General features: G+C 34.6%; 1 protein-coding gene and 2 long non-coding RNA genes across 4 annotated transcripts; 2 read left to right on the top strand and 1 right to left on the bottom strand.

The window, feature by feature from the left end:
- The first annotated feature begins 319 nt into the window (after positions 1 to 319).
- Positions 320 to 2,336, top strand: LOC112004222 (uncharacterized). Its single transcript, XR_002882064.2, has 2 exons — positions 320 to 793; positions 2,061 to 2,336. It is a non-coding gene; the product is annotated as an uncharacterized LOC112004222 (long non-coding RNA).
- A 920-nt stretch (positions 2,337 to 3,256) lies between these two features.
- On the top strand, positions 3,257 to 5,344 carry LOC136066938 (protein FAR1-RELATED SEQUENCE 5-like). Its single transcript, XM_065772017.1, has 5 exons — positions 3,257 to 4,167; positions 4,233 to 4,428; positions 4,977 to 5,045; positions 5,137 to 5,214; positions 5,315 to 5,344. The coding sequence occupies exons 1-5, from the start codon at positions 3,257 to 3,259 to the stop codon at positions 5,342 to 5,344; spliced, it is 1,284 nt and encodes a 427-aa protein (XP_065628089.1).
- A 926-nt stretch (positions 5,345 to 6,270) lies between these two features.
- Positions 6,271 to 14,782, bottom strand: LOC136066919 (uncharacterized). Of its 2 annotated transcripts, XR_010628447.1 has the most exons (6): positions 14,647 to 14,781; positions 9,232 to 9,353; positions 8,993 to 9,076; positions 8,480 to 8,653; positions 8,300 to 8,391; positions 6,271 to 6,926 (listed from the first exon to the last, which is right to left on the bottom strand). It is a non-coding gene; the product is annotated as an uncharacterized LOC136066919 (long non-coding RNA). The 2 variants fall into 2 exon arrangements; XR_010628446.1 differs by having other exon boundaries at positions 8,300 to 8,653; positions 14,647 to 14,782.
- Positions 14,783 to 16,043: the final 1,261 nt, after the last annotated feature.

Consider the following 16,043-nt stretch of genomic DNA (forward strand, 5'->3'; position numbering starts at 1 on the left):
AATGAATCAGCTTTATAACTCTCCTTTAAAGTGCTTGCTATGGTTTACTGTTTCATAGGTATACTCAACTATTCAGGATCTTTATCAGGATAAAACTAGTAATTATCATGCTTGGCTTGTTAACCAGTCAGACTTGTACCACAGCTTGATCTTGTCCAGACTCCAGCCACCATACTTGCCTAATAGCTTCATCGTGAGTCAGCTCAAGTAGTTGAGTAGTCTCAAAGCTTAGTTCATTTAATAGCCTTACGCCCAACTAAAAACTATGCAGGACAATACAACTTGACAGCTAATGACTAAAACCAGACCTTTTACTTGATCAGATTGGCAATGACATCTTTAGAGGCAGGGTTCTCCTAAGTGAGTAAAAGGTCTATATAAATAAATAAGAATAGATTCAGTCAGGCTGTGGCGTAAAACCAGTGTTTTACGCCAGCCAATAGAATCCTACCCCGTGGAAAATATTAACTTCTCACTTAAATCCCTCTCCAAACAGAGACCGAATTAAGAAAGAAAACCAAAGCTCTCAGACAAAAGCTTCCTCCCTCTTCCATCTTTGCTTGCCCAAACCTCCACCACCCCACACAATGGAGCTCACCGCCGCAGAGTTCGCCGGAGCTATGCGTGAGAACGAATTAAGAAAACAGCCCTTAGACAAAAGCTTCCTCCCTCTTCCATCTTTGCTTGCCCAAACCTCCACCATACCACACACAAAGCTCACCGCCACAGAGTTCGCCGAAGCTGTGCTGGAGCTTGGAAACAAACCGGAGCCACCATGAGCCACAATCCAAAGGTTTGTTTTTCATGATTTTCCTTTTTCCCCAATTTAGATTTCGAATTATTGATGGGTTTTTCTTGGTTTATGGGTTTCTTTGGAGCCTCATGAATTAATTATGGTTTTTTTGTTTTCTTCTGTATTTTGGTATCTTAATGGGTTTTGATTAGATTCCTAAGTGTTAGGGTTCAACCTGTAAATGAATGTAGCTCAATACAATACAAGGCCTCTGGTCAAATTTTTCTTATCTATAAAATACTCATTTTCTCATTAACAAAACATACATTCGAAACCTGAGGCCTTGCTGATGATACTTAACAGCAAGCCTCTTGAAGCCATGAGGCCTCTGTGTGACATGAAGTCAAAGCCTGAGTCACTCAATGTGTCAGTTTCACAGAATCGAGCACTAATTTCACCATCTGCGCCTAATCCATGCACCTACATACTTGAATCCGATGATGGAGGTTGTTCCTAATTAAAGATAATGGAGCTTTAGCTTTGGTCATATCATATTGCGAGTTGTTTGTCACGTTTGATTGCAATAAATAAATTGCTATGTGGAATCTTTATTTTACCAACTGTTTGTTTTATGTTACAGTTGCATTGTAGATTGGGAATCAATTGTAGAAAATGAAAAAAAAAAATTGTTCTGCAAATACAGAACATTGATAAAAATGAAGTGGAATAGCTGATTTGATACCTAGGAGAGTATTATCTGCCAACGAAAATTTTGCAGGGAAAATTTTGACCATAGTTTCTATTATCTGCTAATGAATACCATGTGTATGTTTTCTCAAATATCTTTATGCTGTCCTGTTTGATTATTTTCTTATGCAAATCATTATATCTTTATGCAGTCCTGTTTGTTGTGTATGGCTCTGCTATGACAGCTTAATGCTCAAGTCCATGGCATAAGATGTAGGAGATGACTGTCATTTAACATAGATTATGCACAATTTTGCTTGACTAAATTGAATCTGATTTTTTTTTTTTTTTTTTTGGTTGGTAGTTACCTAACCCAGTTTTAGAAGATTCAAAAGAATATTACTTATTGTATGATAGGATTGCTGAATTGTTTCCTATATATATATTTTTTTTCAATTTTTCAATTTGTGTTTCCTTTTTTTTTTTTTTTTAAACCTTGACTTAAAGTTTTGGATTTGCTTTTCTTGGGATCTTGTTCAATTAGGAATCCAACACTGAAAAGTTCTATATTTTTAGTCTCTGTATTAGTTCAACCACAAAATGAATTTAATTGAATGAGAATCTTGTTTTTTTCTTACAGGTGCCTTTTCGACAAGTTTACTTACTGTGGTTATTAAATTCTCCACTGTCAACTTTAGCCTCTGGGACACAGCTGGTATCATTTATTTGATAGCTATTAAAATATTTTTAGTTTCAAATATAATTTACTCCTACTTGTAATGTCAATTGTCTCCTACTTGTAATGTCAATTCGCTCTCTATATGTACCAAAGTGCAAATAAGGATGTACTTGGAGCTGTTTTATGTAATAAAGTTTATTGAGTGAAGCTATACGTACCAATGTCAATTTTCTCCCACTTTTAATGATAATTGTAATATTAGCGTAAAATTTTACAATTAAATTTTAATTTTGTAATAGAACAAGTTTGCCAAATTGGGCAAGTTTACTATTGTAATAGCACAAATTTTAAATTTATTCTTAATTGTTGCTTACGAACTTTTCTTCTCTTTTTATTTACTTTTTTATTTTTTAATAGGTCATATTGAAATATAAAATTACTTGAATTGCAAATATGAGTACAAACAACAAAGAACCTGAAACAATCTCACTTTGTGATGTGGTGGATGACTTAGTACATGATGAGTCAGAAATAAACGAAGATCAAAATAATGTAGGCTTGTCATTGGATGATTCAAATCAACCTTTTGCATGCAATAGGCATTCAGAACCACATCTTAATATGGTATTTGAAAACTTAGAGGATGCTCGTGCATATTAGTATAAAATAAAGGTTGGAATTGAATATGTTTGTTTGAAGGAAGGATTTTGTCGTTAATGTAATGAAGACAATGAAAGAACAGGTCCAAAGCGTGCAGAAACAAGAGTGGGATGCAAAGCAATGATAGGTTTAAAGAAAGTTGATGATACATAGATTGTATGTAAGTTTGTGGAGGGTCATAATCATGAGCTTCTTACCCCTAAGAGTACAAGTTTGCTTCGTGGGCATAGAGTACTAACAAGTGCTCTAAAGAATCTTATAGATACACTCAATGAGTCAGGTATAGCCCCAAGCAAGATAATGTCTATGTTAAGTAAAGAATTTGGTGGTGATTATAATATTGGATGCATTCCAGTTGATATTCAAAATTATTTGGGTAGTAAAAGAAGAAAGTTGCTTCAAGATGGAGATGCTCACGGAATGTACAAATATTTTATTAAGAGTCAATTTAAAAATCCAGGTTTTTTTATGCAATTGAAGTTGATGAATATGGGTGCATGGGTAATTGCTTTGGGGCAGATGCTAGGTCAAGAATGGCATACCAATATTTTGGAGATGTCATTACCTTTAACGCTACATACCAAACAAATCGTTATAAGATACCTTTTGTTCCTTTCACAGGGGTTAACCACCGTCATCTATCTATGGTGTTTGGATGTGCTTTACTTGTCAATGAAACAACAAAATCTTATATATGGTTGTTGAAGACTTGGCTTAATGCAATGCCTGGAAATTCTCCTTCTACAATTATAACATACAATGACAAGGCTATGGCTAAGGTAATTGTAGATGTATTGCCCAATGCAACTCATAGATTGTGTATATGGCATCTTTTACAAAAAGCTCTAGAACAGTTGTCCCATGTATATAATAAATATCCACATTTTCAGGAAGAATTTTACCATTGCATCCATGATACAATCATTATTGAAGAGTTTGAATTAGAATGGAGTAAGATTATGGAGATATATGGATTGGGGGATAATGATTGGTTGGGAAATCTTTATATGCGGCGTGAAAGATGGGTTCTAGCTTACTTACAAAGCTCATTTTGTGCTGGGATATCTGCAACTCAAAGGAGTGAAAGCATGAATAAATTTTTTAAAGATTATGTTTGTTTGAGTACAATGATAAGTGATTTTGTATATCAATATGAGCTAGCTTTGAATGCAAATTATCTTAAAGAGAAAGAACAAGATGTAAAGACAAAAAATTCAGTGCCAATTTTGAAAACAAGTTATAAGCTTGAAGCAGAGGCAGCAAAAGTTTATACAAGAAAGATGTTAATGAAATTTCAAGAAGAGTTATTTTGTAGTAAAAAATACAAGGCATCCAAATATCATGAAGAAGGAGTGAAGAAGATATGCAAGGTGGTACCTCATGGGAAAGAAAGTCCATTTTATGAAGTGTCTCTTGATATTGTTAAGACAAAAGCTATTTGTACATGTTTGAGTTTGTTGGTATTATTTGTAGGCATATCCTAGCTGTTTTGGTGAAGAAATCTCTTGTGCACTTTCTTCCATCACATTATATTTTAGAAAGATGGACAATTAATGCCAAGAAGCACATTGTACATGACATATCTAGTGATGTCATACAGGTGGAGCCTCAAGTTTCTTCTACCATGATGAGAAATTGTTTAATGCTTCAATTTTTGAAAGTTGCAGAGGTAGGGTCACAAGGGTCACAATCAGAGAAGCAATACAAGCATCTCGGACAAACTTTACGAAAAGTTCATGAGGAGCTTCTAGCCATGCAAGATGTTCATGATGTTGATAATTTAGGGATAATATTACATTAAACAATCAAGTATTATCAAATCTTCCAATTATTTTGCAAAACCCTCCACATGTTCCATCAAAGGGAAGGTCTAAAGCTTTGAGACAAAAGCATCCAAAAGAAAAACAATTGATGAAGAAGAGAAAATGTAGCATTTGCAAAGAAATGGGCCATGTGAGAACCAATTGTCCAACACATAAACATTCTGAGTAATTACATGACCCTATTGAGTTGTAGTATTAATTTAGTATTTAAATTTTTGGTTTATAAAATTACTTCTTGTAGGGATGTTGCAAATACAAGCTTAACACCACATTGGGAGTCAGTGCATCAACAACAAAGTCAAACTAAGGTTATTTAATTACAATATATTCAGTTTCAAGATATACATACATTTTCTGATATTTTCAAAAATAAACCTTTACTTTTTTAAATTAGGAGTCTTCGATAGCAAGGTTGAACTCATTAGTCATAGCAAATACATTGTGCTCCACAAGTTTTGTACAGGTATATGATGTATTTGATTTTTTTACTTGGTATAAATTGTTCTATAATAGATGTTTTTGTTATTTATTCTTTTTTTTTCAATCATATTTAGGACTCTTTGCTAACTGTGACATATCCTTCTACATCATCATCTGCTATGCATATACATCCCAACCAGTCATCATTTACGGTATGACCACTTAGCGTTTAATTAGAATATATTGAATTTTTTTTAACTATGTTCATTCTAATTTTATTTTTTGTATTTTGTTGTACATTCTTTTATGTAGGATCCATTACAACAATTCCAAGAAAGTTGATGTACAAACAAGTTTTGTGTCCAAGAGAATGGATTGGGAAGCAAATATTTTTTGGTTATATAATGTTTAAATTGTGGTGGATAGACATAGAACCATCTTCTTTTTCCCAATGTAGGGTCCTTTTTTTGTATATTGAACTATGACAGGTTTTATTCTAGATGAATGTATTCTCAATTAGAAATTTCCCAAAAGAATTGTGACAAATTTTATTTCAAGATGTATGGTCAATCATATGACCTTTTATGAATTGAATTGTGATAGGTTTTATTTCAGGTGAATGCATTCCCAATTATAAACTTTTCAATAAAAAAAAATTAATTGTGACAGGTTTTATTTTAGATGTCTTTGTAATCTTATAATTCTCTTTTTGTATTCTAAATCATGACAAGTTTTATTCTAAATTAAATTGTGACAGGTTTTATTTCAATTTTTATTCTAAATTGAGTTGTTATTATGTAAAATTTATTTTGTAAGGTACAGAAGTATTAGTTGGCTTGTATTATTTGGAAATTCATGACCTGTCTATGAATTTAAACAAGTATCCATGTAATTTTGATTCTATAAAAGAATTTTTAAAATGTCTTTTATTTTGCTTTTTTTAACAAATTTCGGTTACAGTAAGTGCACAATTAGTGATACAAAGTCTAGTAAGTGCACAATTAGTGATACATATTTAACAAATAAAAAACCAAGGATTTCAACCCAATGCAAAAGCCATCCAGGACCATAAAACACATTAAAGCTTAAAAAATACATAAATTTGGGATGATAATGCAAAGGACTTCAATCTAGATAGGTTTACTGAAGGAGTTTCAAAAGCTACAAGGGGTCAAGTTTCATTTTTGCAGAAAACTTCATATCTACAATTCTGCATATCCGCATGTATGCATTTCACTTGCAATTAATTGCATCTGTATGAAGACCAATTTATTAGAAACTAAGTACAATTCACATTCACCAACAATTGAAAGTTTACTACCCCATACTATTATCTCTTCAAGTACAACCCAATAAAAACAAATCCATGTATAAATCCAGGTACAACCTATGGAAAGCTTAAAGCTTAAAAAAATTGTCCTAACTTCTACTCTAAAGTGAATCCATGCATGTATCTAGGTGCAGTTGAATGCATGTAACGTCCAACGGTATACAGGTTGAATGCATGCTTTCCTTCTCCAATTACTCTAATGCACACCACAACCATTCCCATCTCCAAGCTACTTTGTATGATACTTTGGGATAGGTTGTTCATCAAGCAATGCGCCACAATAGGTCTATGAAGTGGATATAAGGAATGTAACACTTCAATTACTTCGACATCTTCTTCATCACGAATTCTAAAGTGAAATTCATTGTAGTAATATGTCAGTATGATATGTAATGCAGCAACACTTTTTATTAGCCTTGTCAGGTATTTAGCAATTGCGTTATTTGCCTTTTGACGGTCATGGATGGCCCTGTGCCTTTTGCTTTGTAAGTTTTTTGCCAACTAAAATGATAGTCGTCCATATGTGGCACTCAACTTCCATGGAGCAACTTGAAAGATTCGATGCTGACATTACAAATACTAATACAAGCCAAGCTACTAGAAAGAAACGCAATGAACATGAGAAAAAATAAATTAAGGCAAAAAATATAGATTAGTTGAAATTAAAACCATTTAACGGCATAAAACATTAGTTATTAAAGCAGATATATCTAATTGATACAAATATTATAGTTAGGATTAAGTTTTCACTCATGTAATGAGAAATGATCACTTGGCAATATGCTCACAAGCATTCTCCTAAGAATACTAAACCATCATTGCCCCATGATGAAAGAGGTTTCTTTAAATGAGTTATGCCTTGTGTTTTCCCAATGTAAGGCATTATTTGCAATCACAAGAAGTAAATATATATGAAATTGATCATGAAGAGAAACATATAATATTTAGGCAGAAGTGGTGTTTTTATTTATTTATGAGGTATGCAAATTTTTGCATCAAATATGAAAGGTAGGAAAACCCAGGGCTCATGTAGTGTTGAAAGCGAAAGGTATGTTCATGGACGTGCACAATATTTGAAACTAAAAGAAAGAACCATAGCTCATGCATACCTATTTTATCAAGACTAAAGGGCTGAAGGTAAGATTTGAATTACATTCTATTTGTACCCTCTGCCAATAACAGTAGATTGGTGAGAAGAATGTTGCTCAAAGCATTATCAGTCAGTTCAATGTCTAATCCAAAACTTTTGTATTTGTTTTACCAATATATTGCAGCAATGAAATCAGATTGTTGCCCAAAAATATTGCCAAGAGCTTTTATTTAGCAAACATTAAACAATCTAAAAACGGGAACTTAAGTTTTTAAAAACCAACACTTGCCTAAAAACTCGCCATGGGGGGAGGGTTGGAACTTAAGTTTTCAAACACCAATACTTGCCTAAACAATCATTAGACATGATTACCTTTTGTGAGCCAACATTTTTTAACATACTGAAATCATATAACAGCACTACATAATACAATTTTTGTTGTTAAGACACAAAGAAGAGTGAACTGTGAAGTCATACAACAGTACTACATAACAAAATTGTGGTGCTTAAAACACAAAGAAGTGGATGAGATAGCCAACAGGAAAATGAACCTCCTAACCAATGTTATGGAAATGTAACTATACCCTGGTTCATAAAAGCTTCTCAAAATCACATCCAGCAATAACAATTCAAAGACTAATAATTCAGAACACAAAAAGTAATCCCAGTTCATAGATCCAAAGAAAAAATCCTCAAGCCTCAAGCTATTAGTAATGAGCAATATTAGCACAAAACTAGCAATACTTAGAACCCTCAAACTTCAATTCCAAAACCCAAAATCCCAAACACAACTGTACTGAACCTAAATTCAAACCAACAAACCCAAATTGATATGTTACTCATTGAAATGAAAATGAAGTGAGAAGTAAGAAGGTACCTTCCTCTTGGGGACAGCCTTAGGCTCTATAGATCCACCAAAGGAGAAACTTGGGAACTCAAATCCGAATCCTACGTTGCCTTTTGGAACATCTATAGATGTTGAAGCAATAAACGTAGAAAAACCCATCAATAATTCAAAATCCAAATTGGAGAAAAGGGAAAATCATGAAAAACAAACCATTGGATCATGGCTCACGGCGGCTCCGGTTTGTTTTCAAGCTCTAGCACAGCTCCGGTGAACTTTGTGGCAGTGAGCTTTGGTGTGTGGTGTGGTGGAGGTTTGGGCAAGCAAAGATGGAAGAGGGAGGAAGCTTTTGTCTGAGGGCTGTGGTTTTCTTTCTTAATTCGTTCTCTGTTTGGAGAGGGATTTAAGTGAGAAGTTAATATTTTCCATGTGGCAGAATTCTATTAGCTGGCGTAAAACACAGGTTTTACACCACAGCCTGTCTGAATGTATTCTCTAAATAAATTGAATGAAATATACATTTCTCTTCCAATATTGGTGAGCATAATTTGCCTATCACTACAGCTTGCAATGATGAGCAGTTTTTTTTGACAAGTAACTTGCAATGATGAACAATTGTACAACAACTACTCTAATTTCAAATGTTTTAAGCCCAAGCATATGCATTGTACATATTCATGTATATATATATATAGCAAATCTCATATCAACAATTAATCTCATTACCTTCATCTTGATCATTCAATGCTTAGGCATATCTTTGACCTCTTGAAGTTTTGCTATATTCTTCTAATTGCTACCTTTTGCTTTCTGAAGATATGAAGGAAAAAAGTAAATCAATATCAGCAAGATTTGCAGCAATAAAAGAACCATGATAAATCGAATCACCATCATCGAAAATGATGTAACTATATACATATATTTTTATCGTATTAATATAAGCAAATGTTGTTCTCAATACTCACTGCTTCAATTTGCTCATGGGCGTAATCTGCTTACCAAGCTCATGATTTCTAATGCTGGAAGGATTATTTGATATGAAGATTTTGTAGAAGTCACACCATTTGTTGCCCTGGCTAACCCAATACTGGAAATAGAAGATAAAACAAAAGAAAAATAAACACACAAACAATAAAATCAAAATGTTAGTAGCAGCCTCGCATTGTTCCATCAGAATTCACAGCTCAAGCTTTGATCAAATGGGAAGAAATAGACAATAAAAATAGAAGCAAAAGAACACAAACAAAAACACAGAAAATGATATTTTTTTAACAAACAAAAAAATAAATAAAAACTTGAAGAAACATCGAATTAGCAAATGAGAAGTGATGATGCCGAAAAATCGTCAGTAAACCATACGGTCCTCACGTGCTCTGATGAGAACTTGCACAACACAAAAGCTGAAGACCTTAAGAGGAGTACCGGTGTGATACCGGCCAAACACCCTCCGACGGTCAAGTTAGATAATTCTTTTGTTCACAACTCTAGAGTGCTAGAGAGGGGTTAATTCTGCGTACCTTGATTTTGAGGGTATTGGAGCTTTTATAGTAGTAGAAGGTTGACCTCTCTTCCTTGTGCTAGAAGTCTTTTCCTTATAGGAATCCTTATGAGCATATATTGCGGAATCCTTTCCTTGTAGGAGACTAACATTAAGCGTGGGATACAAGACATTTCCTTATATACTCATGCGTGGTAATCAAGACAAACCATGTTAGGGTCGTCAGTTTCGCCTACTCCCTTCAACTTTATTAGCGTCGGCTACCCATCTTCATTGCCTAAGGTCAACTCATCGGCTATGCGGTGAGCTTCGTGGACTCCCTAACATTGTCACTTACTAATAGATCCTGACGAAGGTTTGCTTACCTTCTTCAACTTGTTCTCATCAACTTCCTCTTATGCTTACTGTATTCAGCTTACTGTCTTCAGCTTATTCTTCAGCTTACTGTCTTCAACTTATTCTTCAGCTTACTGTCTTCAGCTTATTGCCTTCAGTTTACTCTTCAGTTTATTGCCTTCAGCTTACTATCTTCAGCTTACTGCCTTCAGCTTATTCTTCAGCTTATTGCCTTCAGCTTACTGTCTTCAGTTTACTATCTTCAGCTTACTGCCTTCAGCTTATTCTTCAGCTTATTGCCTTCAGCTTATTGCCTTCAGCTTATTGCCTTCAGCTTACTGTCTTCAGCTTACTGCCTTCAGTTTACTCCTTTCAGCTTACTCTTCAGCTTACTGTCTTCAGCTTTCTGTCTGCAGCTTATTGCCTTTAACTTACTGTCTTCAGCTTACTACCTTCAGCTTACTGCCTTCAACTTATTGTTTTCAGCTTACTCTTCAGTTTACTACTATCTTTAGTTTACTCTTCAGCTTACTCTTCAGCTTACTACCTTCAGCTTACTCCCCGTTAGCTTTTCATTCCATTCCGATGTAGATGCCATCAGGTTGTAAGATGAAGTCATTAGCTTAACGGTTTCATCTTGTGTGAAGTCTTCAGCTTAGAGACTGACAGCTTCATCTTGTGTGAAGTCTTCAACTTAGAGACTGGCAACTTCATCTTGTGTGAAGTCTTTAACTTAGAGACTGACAGCTTCATCTTGCGTGAAGTCTTCAACTTAGAGACTGATAGTTTCATCTTGCGTGATGTCTTCAGTATGCATAATAAAGCTGACGGGTCTTTGGAGATCAACAACTTTTTTTATTTTTCCAATTAAAAATTCTCCTTATCAGTTGCCCCCCACTCCATAACCTCATCAGCTTTAGCTGACGGGTTATGGAGTTAACATCATCAGAAAGGTCACTCATGTGTGACGCCTTGAGCCGCCTTTATTAAATGCTTGAGCACGTGGCGTGAACTGATCAATTCCGTTTTTGGACGAGCCTTTACAGTTAACACCTGTGGGTGACACTATTTTTGAGGAAGGTGACGATCTTACCAAGTCCGTGGCAGACCTAAAAGATGATAGCGTCGTCCTTACCCAGCCTGTTGTGGACCAGCCTGTCGTCCCTTTGACTCTATCGACAAACTCTCATGCTGAAGACCCTAAATGCTGAAGACCCTTCCACTCTAGGTGTCCAGGCCCTTCTTTCAAAGGGTGATGAAAAGCCTCAAGACCCCCTAGCTTCATGAATTTAAGCTTTTTTCTTTCTTTATTGTAAACGTAAGCTAATTTCAAACAATATTTGACGCCCACTTGTTTTTGGGCATTTGCTTGTAAAAACATCACTTTATTTGTAGTATTTTACGCCCGTTACTTTTTATTTGGCATGCGTGTCTATCCTTGGCATTTGTATGTATGTTAGGATACGTTCGTACTTGGTAATTTAAGGTGAATCCGTCCACTTAAGGTGTCTTTTAGACACGTCGTCTTTAACGGTTTCAAACCATCTTCTTCTTTGAACGTGTCCTTTTTGTGGGCTAGTGGATTTGTTCACGAATCCATCCATTTGTGGATAATGGCGTCAGCTTGCTTTTACTTGATGGACTCGTCCACTTGCGGAACAAGTCATACATTTGTCCACTTTGTGGATAAGGTCATTCATTTTTGAGGGGTTGTCTGCTTTGTAGACTTCGGCTTGTCTACTTCGTAGACTTGGTAATATGCCCGTCCACTTTGTGAACTTAGGCTGATTTGCTTTGTAGACTTTGGTCAAATTTGTGGATTTATATTAAACTCGTCTACTTTGTAGACTTCACAATAAGCCCGTCACTTTGTGGACTTACGCTCGTCTACTTTGTAGACTTTGTAATAAATTTGTCCACTTTATGGACTTAGCAGTAGACTCAATGATAAACTTGTCCACTTTATGGACTTAATAATTTTTCATTCTCTTAGGGTGAGGTCGTCCACTTTGGATTTATCAATGTCGTCCACTTTGTAGATTTAATAGGGTCGTCCACTTTGTGGACTTATTGAGGTGACTGTGTTGGTACCTCCTCACCTTATGAGTCATCCACTTGGGGTCATGGACTAATTGAGGTGACTAAATTTTGGTGCCTCGTCACCTTTTTGGTCATCTACTTGTAGGCAACTTAGTATGGTGATCATCCACCTATAGTTGACTTTAGTCATGCGTCTATCTGTAGGTGACTTAACGTAGTGACTCTTCACCTGTAGGCAACTTTGACCACGCGTCTACCCGTAGGTTGCTTAGGTTAGTGACTGTCCACCCGTAGGCGACTTTGGCCATGCGTTTACCTGTAGGTGACTTAGCGTAGTGACCGTTCACCCATAGGCAACTTTGGCCATGTCTAAATAAACTCCTCTTATTATAATAATCCATGCATTCATAGAAAAAGTAGTTCTTAAAAAGAAAACAAAGATCTGCCCTTTGGGCTTTAAAAGAGTTATTGTAGCAAAAACTAAAATAGGAAAACTGAAGAGTATAGCTAAAATTCACTAAGGTAAACTAGAAATAAAGGGGTGTTGCTCTTTATGCCATCCTTTTTCCTAGTAGTACTTCCGTAGGTGTTTGGTGTTCCACAGCAGCAGTAAGAGTTTAAACTTGTCTCTTGAGGGTGGTCGCGGGTGGTTCCTTTTCTTTAACGTCGTTAGTGGTTGCCATCGAGCGAGTGAGCACCATGCAACTCTTTTGTCTGGGAAACTATAGTATGGCTTACGGATCGTAACAAAACGTTTCCCACAGACGACGTCAACTGATGATGCCGAAAAATCGTCAGTAAACCACACAGTCCTCACGTGCTCCAATGAGAACCTGCACAACACAAAAGCTGAAGACCTTAAAAGGAGTACCGGTGTGGTACCAGCCAAATACCCTCCGACGGTCAAGTTAGAGAATTCTCTTGTTCACAACTCTAGAATGCTAAAGAAGGGTTAATTTTGCATGCCTTGATTTGTGAGAGTATTGGGGCTTTTATAGTAGTAGAAGGTTGACCTCTCTTCCTTGTGCTAGAAGTCTTTTTCTTATAAGAATCCTTATGAGCGTATATTGCAGAATCCTTTCCTTGTAGGAGACTAACATTAAGCGTGGGATACAAGACATTTCCTTATATACTCATGCGTGGTGATCAAAACAAACCACGTTAGGGTTGTCAGTTTCGCCTACTCCCTTCAGCTTTATTAGCGTTGGCTACCCATCTTCATTGCCTAAGGTCAACTCGTTAGCTATGTGGTGCGCTTCGTGGACTCCCTACATTGTCACTTACTAATGGATCCCGACGAAGGTTTGCATACCCTCTTCAGTTTGTTCTCATCAGCTTCCTCTTATACTTACTGTCTTCAGCTTACTCTTCAGCTTACTGCCTTTAGCTTACTGTCTTCAGCTTACTCTTCAGCTTACTATCTTCAGCTTACTGCCTGTAGTTTACTCTTCAGCTTATTACCTTCAGTTTACTATCTTTAGCTTACTGCCTTCAGCTTACTGTTCAGCTTACTGCCTTCAGCTAACTGCCTTCAGCTTACTGCCTTCAGCTTATTGCCTTCAGCTTACTGCCTTCAGCTTACTGTATTCAGCTTACTCTTCAATTTACTACTATCTTTAGTTTATTCTTCAACTTACTATCTTCAGCTTACTGCCTTCAGCTTACTCCCCGTCAGCTTTTCATTCTGTCCGGGTGTAGATGCCATCAGGTCGTAAGATGAAGTCATTAGCTTAACAGTTTCATCTTGTGTGAAGTCTTCAGCTTAGAGACTAACAGTTTCATCTTTTGTGAAGTCTTCAGCTTAGAAACTGACGGCTTCATCTTGCGTGATGTCTTCAGTATGCATAATAGAGTTAACGAGTCTTTGGAGATTAGCAACTTTTTTTATTTTTCCAATTAAAAATTCTCCTTATCAAGAAGCAAACAAAGCACTCTCTAGAATCACAATACATTCGAAGAAGATAGAAATACACTCTTCCCAACTAATAAATATCTAAAACTTAGGTACAGTACTTGGCTGCATTGAATTTAATTGTCTTTTACTAAGATAACACTATTTTTCTTTTATTGGTTGATGAAACCAGATGTTTGAATTGGAGAACCTAAATCTACTGTACCTTTAAGATATTGTATCTAAGTTGTACCAAATAAATAAACCTCCTAATCTCAACTGCAGTAAAAAATTGTTTTCTTTGGTTTCCCAATTAATGTTCTATAATTGCATTACAAGCCACACATAGTACAATTACTACTTCTAGAAAAATAAATAAATAAAATTATAGGTGCCCATGATTTTTTAAGCCAAAATTACACTAACAGCTAAAAAACCGTGAAGGATTTTTAAAATAGAACAAAAATTATATAGCCAGACTTATAAAGAAGTTACAAGTAAACTAAAACTAATAATGGGGTTTGTAAGCAAATAGAAGAAAAATGAAAAGTGAACAATAAAGAGAAATTTGTAGTGATTTGATAAGGAGTGATTGAGCAATAATGATGACGATACCTCAGTCATTGCTGCGAATTAGGGCTTTATCAATTCAATACTCTGCGCACCCAAGCTAAGCAGAGAAGAACTTGCGGAGGATTCAAAATTTTGTTTGGGTATAAGAAGATCTCGCTATTGCTAAGTCAAGCTGTATTGTTCTTGCTCTTGATTTTTATTTAATTTTGCTTTTGTTTTATTACAACACTAAAACCTAAAGGTAGCTCGTGACTAATTTACAGTAATTAATTTATACTTATAACTCCATGCTACTAATCTAAATAATAAGCTTTTTTGTAGTGATACTCTGGTCTGATTTTGTAATATACTAGTTGAGTTCCCGCATGATGTGCGGTGCAAAGTATTATTAGTTTTCTCTAATATTTCGATAAGTTTTGCCAAAATCTTGTACCTCAACTGATTGTCACCTCAATTTTCAATAGAAACATTCAGGATTCAGATCCTCACCCCCAGCTATCGATATATAAAAAATATATTTTAATAAATTTTATTGTAAAAAATTGTAATCTTTAGTTATTTTATATACAGACAAAATAGGAATACACTAAGAGTAGTATAGTGATTTGATCATACTATATATATATATATATATATATGTTTACAAATTGAAAATCACATGATATAGTAGCTAATATAAATAGGCATAAGAGTAGTATAGTGATTTGATCATACTATATATATATATATATATATGTTTACAAATTGAAAATCACATGATATAGTAGCTAATATAAATAGGCATGTTTCATGCCTACTAAAAAATGCATATATCTTTCTCTCTTTTTTTTTTCTTCTTTTTTCTTTTTTTGTTTTGATTGTGTTACTAAAAAAATTTCAACTTTTTGTTGGACATGGTTTCAATTGTTGCAAAAATAACTAAATTTGAGTAAAAATGCCATATTTCAAATCAATTTTTTCTCACATAAAAAATTTTTAAAAAAAAACCTATTATTTCTCATATAAATCTTAGAAAAATAATATCAAAATTTTATTATGCCAAAAATAATTAATATAAAAAAATAAACATATTTATTATATTAGTAATTTTTCTAATTACATAGAATACATACTACCGTGTTAGTTCCACACAAACACATGTGTGCGCGCACACACACAAAGGAGTTAGGAAACTTAAAAGGATTAAGATTAATTTTAATAAATTCACAAATATTTAATATTTTTATGACTTTTGTGACAATTGTTGTCAAAACAATTAAATATAAGTAAGAATGTCATATTCTAAATTTATTATTATTATTCCAACTAAAAATTATTTTCTATAAAGAGTTAATAAAAATAAATAAATAAAATTCATTTAAATATAAATAATTAATGCACAACAATAGATAATTAATATATGCATTTAATCTATTGGCTAATTCAATGAACTAATACTT

This window comes from Quercus suber, unplaced genomic scaffold (assembly GCF_002906115.3).
Source record: "Quercus suber isolate HL8 unplaced genomic scaffold, Cork oak 2.0 scaffold_52, whole genome shotgun sequence".
NCBI lineage: Eukaryota > Viridiplantae > Streptophyta > Magnoliopsida > Fagales > Fagaceae > Quercus > Quercus suber.